The sequence below is a fragment of the Gracilinanus agilis genome, chromosome 2, assembly GCF_016433145.1.
Source record: "Gracilinanus agilis isolate LMUSP501 chromosome 2, AgileGrace, whole genome shotgun sequence".
Classification (NCBI taxonomy): Eukaryota; Metazoa; Chordata; class Mammalia; order Didelphimorphia; family Didelphidae; genus Gracilinanus; species Gracilinanus agilis.
Window position 1 is genome coordinate 542572325 of NC_058131.1, and position 15793 is coordinate 542588117.

The 15793-nt window shown below is 36.0% G+C and overlaps 1 protein-coding gene across 1 annotated transcript in view; it reads left to right on the forward strand.

The window, feature by feature from the left end:
• The window catches only part of MYO5A (myosin VA), a 145041-nt gene that overhangs the window by 82904 nt on the left and 46344 nt on the right, over positions 1-15793 (forward strand). Inside the window, exons 23-27 of the mRNA XM_044660044.1 lie at positions 3285-3378; positions 9593-9741; positions 13337-13450; positions 15068-15211; positions 15493-15546. Coding sequence (XP_044515979.1) covers positions 3285-3378; positions 9593-9741; positions 13337-13450; positions 15068-15211; positions 15493-15546 — 555 coding nt within the window. The remainder of the gene's footprint in view (positions 1-3284; positions 3379-9592; positions 9742-13336; positions 13451-15067; positions 15212-15492; positions 15547-15793) is intronic.

Sequence of the window (15793 nt, forward strand, 5' to 3'; positions counted from 1 at the left end):
GAAATAGTTTGAGGATATACTAAAACAGTGGGACATAGCTAGCTATGGACAGCCAAAAGCAACAATCTGGCATTTGGTACTAAGGAACAATAGATATCTCTTTGTTATAAGGCTATAATGGAACCACTAGTACAAAATTTCAAATATGGGAAGATTTTATCAACAGTAGTTTTAAAGATATAAACTAGAGCTCTTCATATCTGCAGTATGGGAAAGACCACACATCTTTTAGCCTTTTTTGTACATGCTTTTTGAAAGTAAGCACTATCAACTAATATTCATCAGCCAGTTCATTAAATGGGGATTTATTTATAGTTATTCTTTGAAGGATAACCATATATTAATATCCAGAAGTTCATCTCCTTCCTGACTGCCATTCTTTAAAAAATATATTTATGTTTCTTGTAGATGTAACTCCTCCCCATATGATTCATGTGTGTTATACAATTCAGTCATTCAACTTGTAGCCCCTTATAGATGTATAATATCTATTTTATTTGATAGAAATGTAAAAATCATTCTAATTAATCAATTTAAGAAATGATTATTTGGAGTCTTTAACAAAAGAAATGGAGGATTTTTTAGCATCTCATCTGTTTAATGTGCACATGCTTTTAAGTAAACAATTTGATTAAAATAAAATTAAAGTCTTCCTTTCTAGTTATAGCACCCTTCTCATTGTTAGCAATCAATAAGCATTTATTAAATGTAGTTATATGCCAAGGACTTCACAAGGGAGTGGGAATATAGATACAAAAGTGACATAATACCTGCTCTCAAGGACCATATGTTTTATTAGGGGGAATGTAATGTTCACCCACAAATAAATACAGAATATATAATCATAAAATAAATGTTTGATACATATATTTATACATACAAAATAAATTGGGGAGAGCAGGCACCAACAACTAGAGCAGTATGTTAAACCTTTTAGAAATGAAGTGCTGTGCCTCTTCTCTACCCTTCCCTTCCCCCCCCCCCCCCCCCCGCTTTTCCCTTACCCCAGACAGGAAGCACTCCCATATTGGGCTGCTGGGCACAGGGACAGGTGATAAAAGGCTGAGAGGTGTTTGTGGAGATGGAGAAGAGAGTGGCCACAGTGCTCTGCTCCCCTCCATCTCTGCTCTCTTCCAGTTATGTGCCATGTTGTGAGCTATGCTCCCCTCAAACCTAGCTCCTCCATTTTCACCACAAATTCAACAGCCTGCCATCTGCACCACACCCTCACGCAGCATGTGAGCCTTTGTCCCCAACCCCCACCCCCAGCACCTTACCCCAGACAGGGGTGGAAGGAAGTGCTCCCATTGGACTGCTGGGCAGAGGGGTGGGCGATATGAAAAAATGTCCTCAGGTACGTGGAGAGGGGGAAGGGAACAGCTCTACCCTGAGTGCTTCAGGCTTTCTAGTAACAGACTCTGGTGGGCAACTGTAGGCATGCCCACAGAGAGGACTCCATGTGCCCTTTTGGCATATGTGCCATTGGTTCACCTTCACAGAAACTAGAGGAATCAAGAAAGATTTCTTGATAAAGGTGGTACTTGGATCTAGGCATTCTAAGAATTAGAAGTGAGGCATAGGGGACAGCTTGTGCAAAGATATTGAAATAGGAGATGCAATGTCATGTCATAGGAAATTTAATTGACACATATGAGGGGTAATGTGTGCTGTAAGTCTGAAGAAGTAGACCTGAGATGGGGAGGTTTTGAATGCCAAACAAAGGTTTATATTTTATACTAGAGACAATAGGGAGTCACGAACTTCTCGAACAGAGGAATAATGTGGTTATACCTGTGTTATAGGAATATCAATTTCGTAACTTTGGAGGATGAATTGGAGAAGCAAGAGGATCAAAGGAAGGGAGACCAATTAGGATGTTATTGCATTTGTCCAGATAAGAGGTGATGAGGACCTATATTAAGGAGATTATGTTGTGAGTGGGGAAAGGGACTGATTCAAAACTTGTTGAAGTAGAATCAAGAAGTTTTGGCAATTGATTGTATATAGTTTGCAATCTCCAAACTAGGTCCTGGAAGGATGGTGCTATACTAGACAGAAATAGGGAGATTAGGAGGAGAGGGAAAGGAAGGAAAAGGGGAGGGAGGGAGGGAAGAAGGGAGAGAGAGAGAGAGAGAGAGAGAGAGAGAGAGAGAGAGAGAGAGAGAGAGAGAGAGAATAACATAAGGAAAAAGAGGAAGAGTTTGTTTTGCACATATTGAATTTGAGAATCTCCAGGTAGAGATTTTCAGAATATAGTTGCAAGTATGAGACTAGGTTCAAGAGAAAGAGGATGGCTTGACATGTCTACTTAGGTGTCATTTGCACAGAGCTAATGATTATATCTATAGGAACTGATCAGATCAAAAGAAAATACAGAGAGAGGAGGTAAAGATAGAGTACACTGACACTTGAGGTTAAGGTTGATGAATCTGCAAAGAAAACAGAAAGATCAGTCAGATTAACTGGTAAGAGAGAACAGAGTAAGGAAATGATCAACAGTGTCAAGTGCTATAGAGAATTCATGAAGGGTGAGGCTTGAGAAGAGACCATTAGAACTGGAAATTTAGAGATCATCATTAATTTTGGAGAAGGCAGCTTCAGTTGAGTAGAAGATAGGTTGCAAACTGTTTAAAAGAGAGGTGAAGAAGTGGAGGCACCGATTGCAATTGATTTTGTCAAGCAATTTACCTGGGGAGAAATAAAGGATGATAATGAGTAGGAATTATATGTTCTCTCAGGTTTTTATTTTTTAAGAATAGAGAGACTTGTGTATCTTTGTAAAAAGTTGAGGAGTACTATAGACTATCAAAAAAGGATTTCTCTTTGTCACAAAAGGAACTTATTTTGAAAACGTTTCTAGATTTTGATATGGCTCAAGTATTGTTTCAAAATATTAACTTTCCTGATCACAGCAGCCTTTAGTAACAGTGCCAATCACCCTTGGTCTCTTTGTACTTAGCTGAATTATACAAAATGAAAATCTTTTTTTCAAAGGTTTTGTTAAAAAATTAAAGTGTCAATTTTTAGTGAAACTTTATAACTATATCTAAATTAGTTAATTTCTGTGTACAACAGTTTTTAGCCACTCCCTCCCAAGATCTTATTAAGATTTTTCATAACTAAAATTTTCAGTCTGGGGATTCCTCCCCTTTGAGGAAGGATTAAGATCAAAAGTCCACTCTTACTTCAGAGATACACCTGTTTAATTTTGTTTCCAGTATATTTTTACTTGTCATGATGATATAGGAATTTTAAACCATCAATATTAATGGTTTATTTTACAGCTGGTGTCAAATCTAAAAGAAGAAAATACATTGCTGAAAAAGGAAAAAGAAACACTCAACCATCTTATTTCTGAGCAGGCAAAGGAGATAACAGGTTAGTTGATTCTGAAGTTTGTAGTTCTTCTCTTTAAAATAATCTCCCATGTCCCAACCTTGCTCATTCCTAACCTGACAGGTGCCATATCAAATGTTATCTGTATTTTATTTTTCTAACATGGTTATTTGTGCTTCAGTCAACACTTTATTTTTTCAGAGTTTATCCCCAGTACCATGATTGTTGCATTTCTCTTACCCTCCAAAAATTGCCAGAGGGGAGAAGTCAGCATAATCTATCAACAATAACAAGGAAAAAAGAGAAAATGGCCATTGATTCTATTAGAATGGAAAAGGAAAAAGAAAACTTTCCAAGAAATGGTGCTAAAAAGAAGCTCACTTCCTACTTTATATAGACTTAATATAAATATAATTATATATGATATATAAATATATAATTTTAATCAATATAAATCAATGTAATTAATATAAAAGAAGTGTGATAACTGGCAAAGAAGGAAAAAGGCCTATGGATGTCTATTCTTGAAGATAGGAGGTATTTCATTTTGTAGAGAGTAGGTACTTAAAAAGTGTTTATTGGGGGGCAGCTGGGTAGCTCAGTGGATTGAGAGTCAGGCCTAGAGACGGGAGGTCCTGGGTTCAAATCAGGCCTCAGACACATCCCAGCTGTGTGACCCTGGGCAAGTCACTTGACCCCCATTGCCTACTCTTACCACTCTTCTGCCTTGGAGCCAATACACAGTATTGACTCCAAGATGGAAGGTAAGGGTTTAAAAAAAAAAGTGTTTATTGAAATGAATACTTCATTCATTTTCTAAACATAATTATATGTAGAAGCTTCTATGTGACATGCACCCTATGAAGAACCTTTAGAATAAGCCAAGCACCAAATTATTTAACCTTTTTATTCTCAATTGGAAGCTTGTGGGTTTTTGAGTAGGGTTTTCACTTAATAAGGAAGATAATATAGTAGCTATTTGTAGAATGGATTAGAATATGGGAGAAATTGGAGGGAAGATAAACCATTGAGAAAAATATGGCAAATTGGTAGCAAGGCTACTTCTTTAAAAATTCTTTTCCAGAACTGTGAGTGATACTTTTTCCATGGAAATGTTTCTTTGACACGTTTCAAGTCTTGTGAAAAGTTTTTTTTAGCTTGGGCCCTTGTTCATCTTGACAGTTCTTAATGAACAACTAACATTTTCAGAGGTCTTTCTTTGAAAACAGAAGAGTAAACCACTACCACCACCACCACTACCAAGAATGTACATTTGTTAAGGATAGGGATTGAACCTATAATTTTAATGATGTAGGAAACTCCCCAGTAAGGAAACTCTCCAATTCATCACCTTCTCTGCAATTTAGAGTCTTGGAGAATTTCCTAGGGCATTAAGAGGGTAAGTAATTGGCCTGGATGCAGGCAGGATTTGAACCTAGGTCTTCCTGCCTCTGAGGCCAACTTCCAATCTACAGTGCCTTGTGGCATTCCTGAAAATTTGCTGGTTCTAGAGAAACAATAGCTTCTTTTGTGCAAATTATCTCCTTTGTCTGGAATATGCTTTCTTCTTCATCTGTGGCCAAAAGAATTCCTATCTTTCTCTCTACTGTGCAATGCTGCCTCATCTATTTATTAAGCATAAAAAATAAAAATATTAACAATTTGGGGAAAATTTTAGTTTACCACTAGCAACTAACATTAAATGCCTACAATGTGGAAGATATTGTGCTGTATACCAGATGCAAAAACAAAAAAAAAGTCTATGAATCCAGGATACCTTTTCTGAGAAAAGTGAGAAAATATCAACTGTCAGAAGAATCTGGAAGGCTTCCTGTGAAAGCTGGCACTGAGCTGAACCTTGATAAAAATTAAAAATTCATAGAAGCTGAGGTGACAAAGGAATATCGTATGGGACAAAGAAATGCAAATTATCATCTGTCAGAATGGGAATTCATTCAATAATTGAAGAATTTTGCATGGGGAACTTAATAACTTCTAACATGTTTACACACCATACTCAAGTAGACATAATCCTTAAAAAATGGAAGTAGACAAGGAAAAGGTTCATGAAAGGAGGGAAAAACATGAATTTTGCACTTCTGTCCCATTTTCAATGTACATGCTAATGACTTAATGTGAAAGTACTTCCAAGAAGTTTGGACAGCATAGTAATGATACCTTTCTACTGTTCTTGCTGGGATACATTGAAATTTCTGGTTAGGCAAAGAGAAAGTGATAGGGAGAAGTACATAGGAACTCTTCAAGTCCTCCAGAAGAGTAAAAGTTTTTATTCCTCTATTCATTTTATTTTCCCCAAAAAACTATGTTACAGTTCCTTGGCATTCCATATTTTCCCATGATAAGGGATTTATTTAAAGTTTTTTTTTCTTCTGGCATCTCTCTCTCTCTCTCTCTCTCTCTCTCTCTCTCTCTCTCTCTCCTCTCTTTCCTTGGCCTTGTAAACATTTGTTTCTTTTTTATGTAAATAGGTTATCTAGCTGCACAGAAGTCTTTATGTAGTGGTTTAGTATCATCTTAAATGACCAGAAAGTCTTACTTTTGAAGGGAGTGGAGAACATTCTGGGGAGGTTCTCTCTGGACTGTGTTCTTCTAGATTTTGGTCTGAGATCTGTAGGCTGATCTTGTATAGTTTTGCATGACAATTTCTTTTAATTATACTCTGATCAGGAATAAAGTTTAGTCCCAGAAGTGTCAATCCATACAGGGTAACTTCATGCTACCCAGGGGGTTTATTTATCAGAGCTATGGTCTGTCAAGTAGGGTTTTCCTTACACAAGGAGGGGAAAAAAGAGGTCTTCAGAGACATTTAACTATCTCCTCCAGAAGATCACTTGTCCAATCCTTCCCACCTGCTCCTATATACCATTATGGAACCAGTTTAATTTCTAGATAAGCTCCAAAAGACCATTATTATGGCTTCATTTTCCTTTCATAGTATTGCTATGAGGCATAAAATAATTTAGATAGGGGGATATGCAAACTTTGTAAAAGTAGCATTTGTAGAAGAGGAAGAGATGTAGGAAAAAAAAATCACCAAAACTTGCTAATTCGGGGGCAGCTGGGTAGCTCAGTGGAGTGAGAGTCAGGCCTAGAGACAGGAGGTCCTAGGTTCAAACCCGGCCTCAGCCACTTCCCAGCTGTGTGACCCTGGGCAAGTCACTTGACCCCCATTGCCCACCCTTACCAATCTTCCACCTATGAGACAATACACCAAAGTACAAGTGTTAAAAAAATAAATAAAATAAATAAATAAAAAACTTGCTAATTCATTGAATTTGATGGAAGAGAGGAGAGAATAAAACATTTATGTAAAATTTTGATTTCAAGCATCTAGAATATAATGGTTCCATTAATGATAAGGGAATTGAGAAAAGGTACCTATTTTCAGGAAGTATAAGACAAATTTTTATTATGCTACATTTTAGACATTAAGAGAATATGCAAGTGTACTGTAGTTGACAAGTAAATGTGAGGTAAGATATTGGTGAAATGGTAAGAAATTAGGGCTGAAAATATATAAGTTTGAAAGTCATCAGAATTCAGGTTGTGGTTATAGTGATACAATAGAGTGATACAACTGCTCTCTGATGGGGAATAAGTAGAGTAAGGAGCTTGAAGTGAAATTTGGGGGGGGAGGGGAAGAGGAACAGAGAAAGATGTCAAGGGAAAAGAGTTCTAAAAAGAACTGGTAAAGTGCATACTATGTAATAGAATATGAAGACAGATGAGAATAGAGATTAAATCCAATACCTCACTTAAGTGTGTTAGTGGGGTGATAGGGCTGGAAACCTAATTGCATTGGGAAAAGGAGAAAGTAGATGCAGTGAATGAAAACTGCCTATTGAGGAATTTTACTATGAAAGCTAGAAATGAAATAGAACCTCTCTTCTAACCACCTATTTGGGAGAGGCAGTACAGCCAGGGGTTGGCTGGTTCGACTGTTTGATTAGAGCATTATGTTAATGTAGTCAGAAATGAGGATTCATATCCTAGATAAAATTTCCCTTGGCTTTATCTATGACTACAGATTGCAGTTCATTAGTATTTGTCTTTGACTAGGAAGGATAACACTCTTTTCAGCAATAATACTTTTGGTATTCGGGAGTAAGAAAAAAGAGGCAGTGGAGGGAAGAAATTAAAGATGCTAGAAAGAATGGAGATGAATGTAAAAGAACTATTCTTTTATGAACCATTTAGAGATATAATCAAGACCATAAGTAAAAGAGCTACATAAGGAGGAATATCTCTGGGATTATAAAGGAGGAAAAGATAAATGCAGACTGATGTGAAATGAGAATAAGAGTTGAGGAAATGTATGCCTGATGCTTCTTTATCTATTCAGTGCATAAAGCATGTCACAAAGTTGTTGGTTTTTAATGAATGAATGAAAAAAATTTTTTTTAGGGCATATGTACCAGCACTGTGCTAAGCCCTAGAGATAAAAATACAAAACGTGGTTCAGTCCTCAAGTTGTTTACATTGGGGAATGATCTTAGTTCCAGAATAGGAAAGGTGAAGTGGAGTATGAGGTAGGGGGTAAGAGAACTATAAATGCATGGTGGCTAGATGGTTGTGAAGATTGCCAAAGACCAGAGAGTGAAGAGAAGCAGGGCTAAGGCCTGTCTAAAATTGTGGCCCACATGAAGCCAATAAGGAAGTGGGCCACATCTCCCTCTCTCAAGTGTTATAGGTAAAATGTGTGGCCTCAGCTATGATTAAACTGCCAAAAAGTGACCAAGTTGTAGAATAGGCCAGTGGTTGGAGAGAAAAATAGAAGTTTAGAGAGATGAAAGTATCAAATGGTTAATTTTAGGTATGAACAAAGAAATCAATGTCTTTTCCTTTCCCCCAACTAGAACGTCTTGTTTTTGCAATTTTCTTCCATACATTCAGCAATTCAGGAATAGGAATCTAAGAAGTGAATAGTGAGGGGTTATTTAGGAGTCAGGGATAGGAAAATATGGAAGAGTATAGAAGATGATTATTGTTAGAGATAAAGACTAAGTTGAGGTTAAATCAACTCTGCTGGATTTTAGTGTTATAAGAAGACCTCAAGCCAAGATCTGAGAAACATTCTGTTTTTTTGAGGGTACAGTCACCATTATTAGAATAGAGTTTTAGAAAGACAAATATCATAATGAGAGAATTACTCTTTAGGCACTACATAAAAACAGTGAGAAAAAAAATTTATCAGGGATTTCATATTCACCATACTCCACACTGCAGTGTAAAATAATCGGTGTCTTTCTATTTACAAAATGCAATTATTTCATTTCCCTTTTACCAGTGAGATTTTTAAAAACCTAAGTTTGTTAGGATGTTCCTATAACAAAGATGATTTTGTCTTTTGGATTTAACAAATATCTTTAATATTGAAATTGCTCTTCTCTTTTAGAAGTGAAGAAATATGAAGCATTTATGTGTATATACACCTCTGAGTTGCCAAAACATTTGACTTCTATAATAACTCTTCTAATAATACTTCTGTAGCACCTTTCTCCTTCCTTCTGCCCATACCACAACTACGTTGGTTCAGGTCCGCATCATCTCTACTGCAGCTTCCTAATTTAATTCTTGTTTTTAGTTCTTCCTTTCTAATTTATCCTTTATATAGCTGCCAAAATAATTTTCCTAAAATACAACTCTTATCATGTCATTGTTCTGTTCAAGAACCTTTAGTGGTTCCCTCTTCCCTTAAGGAAAAAAAATACAGGCACCTTGGTTTAGAATGTAAAGCCTACTGCAATCTGGCTCCAAGGCTTCTTTTCCAGCATTACCTCATTTAATTCACATTGCAGACAAACTTGACCTACTTGCTTTTCCCCCTGAACTCAACACTAGCTCCAATCAACATGTTTTAGCATGTAACTGTCATTACCCTTTTCTACCTCTAAGAAGCCCTACCTTCCTTCAAGGCTCAGCTCAGTGTTCTTCCTTCATATAGGAAGCCTCTTACTTTTTAGTGTTCTCTTCCTGGGACAGAATATATATACATATGTATCCACATACACATCTGTCTATATAAAATAGACCTATATACATACCTATTTTTGCATATGATATCCTTTCCATCTAACCCTCAAGTAGAATGTAAATGCATAGAGGAAAGGAGCTTTTTTTTGTTATATTGTTGAAGCCCCAGATTTAAAAATGCTTTTTTTCCATTAGATTGGATTCTTTGGTATATGCTAATGGTGTGTCTTTTCTAAGCTTTTCCCTATATTTTATTTGTCAGAGACCATGGAGAAGAAGTTAATAGAAGAAACAAAACAGTTAGAACTTGATCTAAATGATGAAAGGTTGAGGTACCAGAACCTTCTGAATGAATTTAGTCGTCTAGAGGAGCGGTATGATGACCTCAAGGAAGAGATGACCCTAATGGTGGTAAGTTACTTGGAGAAGGTGGGACATTGATGCTCGATTGAACAGAATTGAATAAAGATTGACTTTGTTTTGTGGATTCACTTCCATCTATTCCAGTGCACATTTTATAAATTTAATTCTTCAAATCAATCTCTATAAGAAAATCTGATCATATTTTGTTTCAAAAATTGGTTTCTTCACCTAATTTTTGCATATTTGTTTTTCTCAGGTGTTAAAGTGTACTTTGTAGATAAAGCTTATGGCCTCAAGTTCATTATGATACCATGGGATTGGTTATTTTAAAAATTCTATTAATTATCCAGGTTACTAAAAGGAGTGGAAGGCTAGAATATAATAGGGAAGAAGGAATTGGGAATGTATCATATCCTGAACTGTCAGAAGGAACAGAATGTCCTAATTCTCCTGTTGCCTGAAGAATTTACCATTCATATGTAATGAAGATTAGAAGATGGGATTGCCAGTAATGCCTCCTACACTGGGGAGGAAGATAGATGTTTAACATTTGTATCTTCATGGGCCTCTGAACCAAGGTTTTTAAAACATGTGGGAGAAATGAAGGGTTACACTGTGGTAAAAGTGAAGGAAAAAGAGAGGCAAGAAGAGTCTCTCACATGGATCCACCGAGCATCCTCACACAACCACTCACCAAGCATATGCTGCAAAGAAGCTGCCAGTTAGATAAAGGCTCTGATAGAAATCAGATTGACAATCAATAATTGCCATTCAAAGATCTCATGAATAACTGTTTGTGCCTTCCCTACCAGTAAAGGTCATCCTATTTTCTACTTTTTTCAGACTAGTATCACAAAACAGGAAATAGGCAACTGAGTTTATAGAGTATCAAATCTGCTTAATGTCCTTCCTAATGTATATACACCTATCCTGAAGGCGGTGCATAGCAGAAAAAACAAAATGCCCATTCCTTATAAAAATCACTTCCTTCTACATGCAAAAAACTTTTTGGAGAGTTGATATCTTATGACTTGTTGCTATTAAAACATTAATCACATTTCCTTTTATTAATAATAATAGATTGCAATATAGCACTTGGAGGTTTGCAAAATTGAAATGAATGTGATTTCACTTGGTTCACATTTTAATGCTCCTTCCTTCCTAATAGGCTCTTTTAAGTAGTATGCAGAGTTACCATCCCACACTGTTCCTTCTTGGTACAATTTCCATGCATTCACTTCAGTTCTGTAAACTGCTAAAGTCTTACTCTTGTATAACCCTCGGTATTTATCACCAGTTATACAAAAATGAAAAGTGACAAAAAGTCTTCAAAGAACTTAAGAAATCAAATGGAGGTGGGGATAATATGACATTCTATAAATATGTATGACAAGGTCAAGTCTGATGGGAACAAAGGAAAGATCTAGGAATAGAAAAATGTCAACATACAGAGATAATACAGGTGATAGTCAATATGAGAACATGGAGATAGGACCAGGCTGAAAAAGGTGGGATAACTGTTAGTAGTCTAGTCTGGCTTGAATATAAACTGCAGGAAGGCAATTAGCATGAAAGGAGGCTGAAAAGACAAGTTGGATCCAGGTTGCCTAGGAACTTTAAATAGCAGGCTAAAGTTTCTGCATTTGCATTATTTCCCATAGGCAATAATAATAGCTAACATCTATATAATACTTTAAAATTTTCAAAGGAATTTACATATATCATTTCATTTAATCCTCACAACAGAACAAGAAATTCCCTCACTGGGTAGCCCTGGTGTCTGCCCTCAAGCCCCACTCCCCAGCTTCCTTTTGTGTGTTGTCATCCTCCATTAGATTATAAACCTTTTGAAGGCAAGAATCATCTTTCCTTTTCTTATTTGTATCCCTAGTGATTAGCACAGCACCTGACAAGTAGTGAGCATTTAAGTGATTTTTGAAGTGGAGACATAGGAATGTCCAATCAGACAAAAGAATCTAGTGTTTTGGAAGTCAAAGGGCGGATATATAGTATAAAAAAAAAATTAAAGTGGTCAAATGATGCAGAAAGGTCAGTGGGGATAACGACTGAAAAATTGACTGTATTTAGCCATTAAGAGATCATTCATGACTTTGGAAAGATATGATTCAGTAGGGTAGTGGGTTAGAATTCAAATGGCACAAAATTGAGGAATAAGAATGGATTGATGAAATGGAGGCATCAAGTATAGACTATTATTTTTAGAAATTTAGCAGACAAAGGAAACAAAGATATAGGTTGATATCTTGTGGGAGAAGAAGAGTCATGAAGGGTTGTTGGTTTTTTTTACTTTTATTTTTTAGGATAGGTGAGGACAGAACATGTTTATAAGCAGAGTAAGTAAAGCAAAGCAAGATGTGAGAGTAAGGATCAAAGTTTTCCTGGGGATGTGATGAATGGTGCTCTGAAGCACAGAAGAAGATTTTCTCTTGTCCTGGAGGAGAAGGGCTGCCTTAAATAAGACAGGAACAGAGGAGAAGATGAGTGAGGCCATAGAATAGTTTTAAAGTTTGTGAACTGTGATGTGAGTGTGTTCCCAATAGATAATTTCAAGATACAAGATTATCTGCTGAAAGAGAAGATGGGAGGGGTGTTGGGTTTGAGAAGAGGTCTGTAACAGGTATTGTGGAAAATATAGTAGAGAATTCATCAAAAAGATCCCTTTGTAGTGGGTGAGGACCCAGGTAAAGCTGATCACAGTCAGCATGGTTTTGCAATTGTCTTGGGCAGTGCCCAGGACTAGAAGCAGTAAAGGCAAATAGCAGGGATAACCTGGAGTCAGAGATTTCCAGACAGGAACAGCCAAAGAACCTCAGAGTAGCTTCTTTTCTCCTTTTTTTCCCCTAGCTGATACTGGACATGATTGTAATACAAGTTAAATTCATTTATAGGAGCCACTTACTCTTTAAGACTAGTCCACCATACGGTGAAGCAACAATCTTACATAAAATTAGATGTGTCAGATTCACTGCCTGTAAATCTCATTTTATTACAACACCAAACTCCTGTACCCTGAAACTTTATACTGTGTTACTCATGCAACATTGTCATCCACTAACTACTTTTTATAAGTTTAGAGAATGTAGCTAATAAAGTACAATCACTTTTCACTAGGGCATTCTGTTCCTGGTTTGCAGTCTGGTTTTTTTTTTTTTTTTTGGTTTATTTTTTAAGGAGTATTCAGTGTAGCAGAAGGAAAGGTAACTTCTTCAGGAGATTGACTGAGATCATATATGTCTGAAAAAATAAATCCTACAGCAAATCGGTTGGGTAATAATATTATTAATAATAATCTATCTGACATCAATAAAAAGCCTATTATGTGTTAAGCACTTTACAGATATTATCATTTGATCCTTACAACAAACCTGAGAAGTAGATGCTATTATTATCTCTAAGTAAGAAAATTAAGGGAAGCAGAGGTTAAGTGACTCATCTAGGATTACACAGCTAGTAAGTCTATGAAGCCAAATCTGAATTTAGGCTGATTCCAAGTCCAGAATTCTGTTCAAAGCACCATCTAGAGACTCTAGCACCAGTTCAAAAAGAAGTCTGGGTGGGATTGTCATCAAGTAAACATGGAAATAATCTCTATTACTCATCCCTTATTTACATTGCATTTCAGCATGTACCTAAGCCGGGACACAGAAGAACTGACTCTACCCACAGCAGCAACGAATCTGAATATACATTTAGCTCTGAAATTACAGAGACTGAAGACATTCCATTTAAGATGGAAGTAAGTTTTATAGCATTGCTCCTACTTTTCCAATAAAGTGTAGCAGGTGACCACTGATGTCTTTCACATGACAATTTTTATTGCCGAACTAAAATTATTTGCAGATACAGTAACCTATAGTTTCTGCATCATTCAATAATAAATTGGTGTATTGACACTTTAATAATAGTAGTGCAAACTTATGTAAATAACACTATAAGATTTACAAATTATTTTCCTTAGAATAACCCATTGACATAGGAAATACAAGTGTTATTCTCATCATTTTGCGAAAGAAAAAACTGAGACCCAGAAAAGCTAAAGGATTGTATAGACAATAAAGATTAGCATTAATCTTGAACTTCAATCTTCTCATCACAAGTTTAAAATTCTTTCCCCTATACTAGAAATAATATATACTTAATTTGAAAGAAAAATCTTTTCTTCCTATACAATGAGCTTGTATCTGTCTGCATAAAGACTGTTAAGAGTAAGCTATGGTCCCAGATGTCCATGTAAGAAGTGATGAAGGTCTGAGCTAGAATAATGGCTGTGTGAATAGAAAGAAGGGGACGTATATGAAAGATATTATGATGTTAGAAACAACAAAATTTAGCAATTAATTAGACTTGTGGGGTAAGAGTGAAAAGTCAAATAATAAGGATTATTTTCATTTCAAAAGAATTGTTTGTATTGTGAAAAGACTTTTTGAGGTTAACAAATACCAGGGATTTGTGCATAGTTCTACCTTCCACAACCCCAAACCTTGCCTCTCTTACTTGTTCAATTTGGACTGAGTAAGAAGGACTTAGGAAAAGCTGGAGGCCTGGTGTTCAATCCACTGTGCCACTAGCTGCCCTAAGAATAATATTTCTTAATTGATAGCATGTTGTAGCTGATTCATATTCACTATATGTCTTTCCATTACTCTTTGGGTGACACTCAAGTTGAATTCTCTTTTTTAATTGTGTTTAATTTATTTAAAAACTTTTTAAAGTTGATTTCTTAAAGGTGGGGCTTGCTAGATTTTTTGGTCATTTGATGTAAATAATTATTTATGGGTATTTCTAGTATTGTTTTTAATAGGAAAAGAAATTTTTATAAGATTTTTAAAGAAAGGCTCAGTTTTGTATGCATCTTTCTCCTCACTCTCATTAAATTATTTTTCTCTATGCTAAGAGAAAAAAATCTTTAAAAAAATTAAAAACCAAGAAAAGAAAATATTTAATCACCCTAATATAGTGTTTCTTCTTAGTTTTTTTCTTTTTCTTATTTTAGTTTTACTCATACTTTAAAATTCCCCTCAAAGGCTACTCACTTCCAAAGAAAGACTTGTATTCTTGACCTTTATTGTTCTTTTATTCCTCCAGTAGATTAAAATTTCCTGGAAGGGCAGAGAGACTCTCTTATCTAAACTGTGTCTCCACCACTGTGCTAGCCTAGTGCATTGTAGGCACTTAAGAAATGCTACTGAATTTTACACCTTTATCACCGCATTGATTTCCATTTTGTATGCCTGAGCTGAGGAAGCAGTTTCTCTCGGGCATAGTGAAGGATATATTTTGGCTGATTGAATTTCTAATTTCCTTTTTTCTTTTCGTTTGATCTTTGCTGATGATGACATGTTTTATGATACAGGAGCCAAGTGAGAAGAAGGCACCTCTGGACATGTCCTTGTTTCTCAAGCTCCAGAAGAGGGTAACTGAATTGGAACTGGAAAAGCAATCCATGCAAGATGAACTGGACCGAAAGGAGGAGCAGTTGCTCCGAAGCAAAGCTAAGGTATCCATCATCAGTTGATCAATGTCAACATTGCCCATCCACACAAGCAGAGTAAACTCAATACTTTTGGATTCTTACTTGGATGTCCATCATCGCTCTTTCGAGAAAGGTTTCAAAAGAATGCAGCTCTAAAAAAAAAAAATTAGTTACCAAACACTAGTTTTATCTATTGGTATAGAATTTTTGATAAATGCCAAGCTATATCCTTCAGGATAAGTAAACATACCAAGAATTATGATTAAAAATGAAAGGAAACATTGTTTTATTTCATTTTCTCCTAGGAAGAAGAAAGACCTCAAATTAGAGGTGCTGAACTGGAATATGAGTCACTCAAGGTAATTTTGACAGCTTTCATAGCAAGAGGGAACTCTTGATAGAGGTCTTTAGTTCATAAGCATTTAGTAAGTGCATACTATGAGCCAGGAGCTGTGCTAAATGGCAGAGGTAGAAAGAAACTATGATTGTCAAGGAGCTTACATTCTAATGGAGAAATAAGTACATATAAGATACTTGCAGAGAAAAGGAAAAATAACCTTAGTGGGGCAGAAAAGGTCTCCTATAAAATAGTATTTGAGCTGAGTC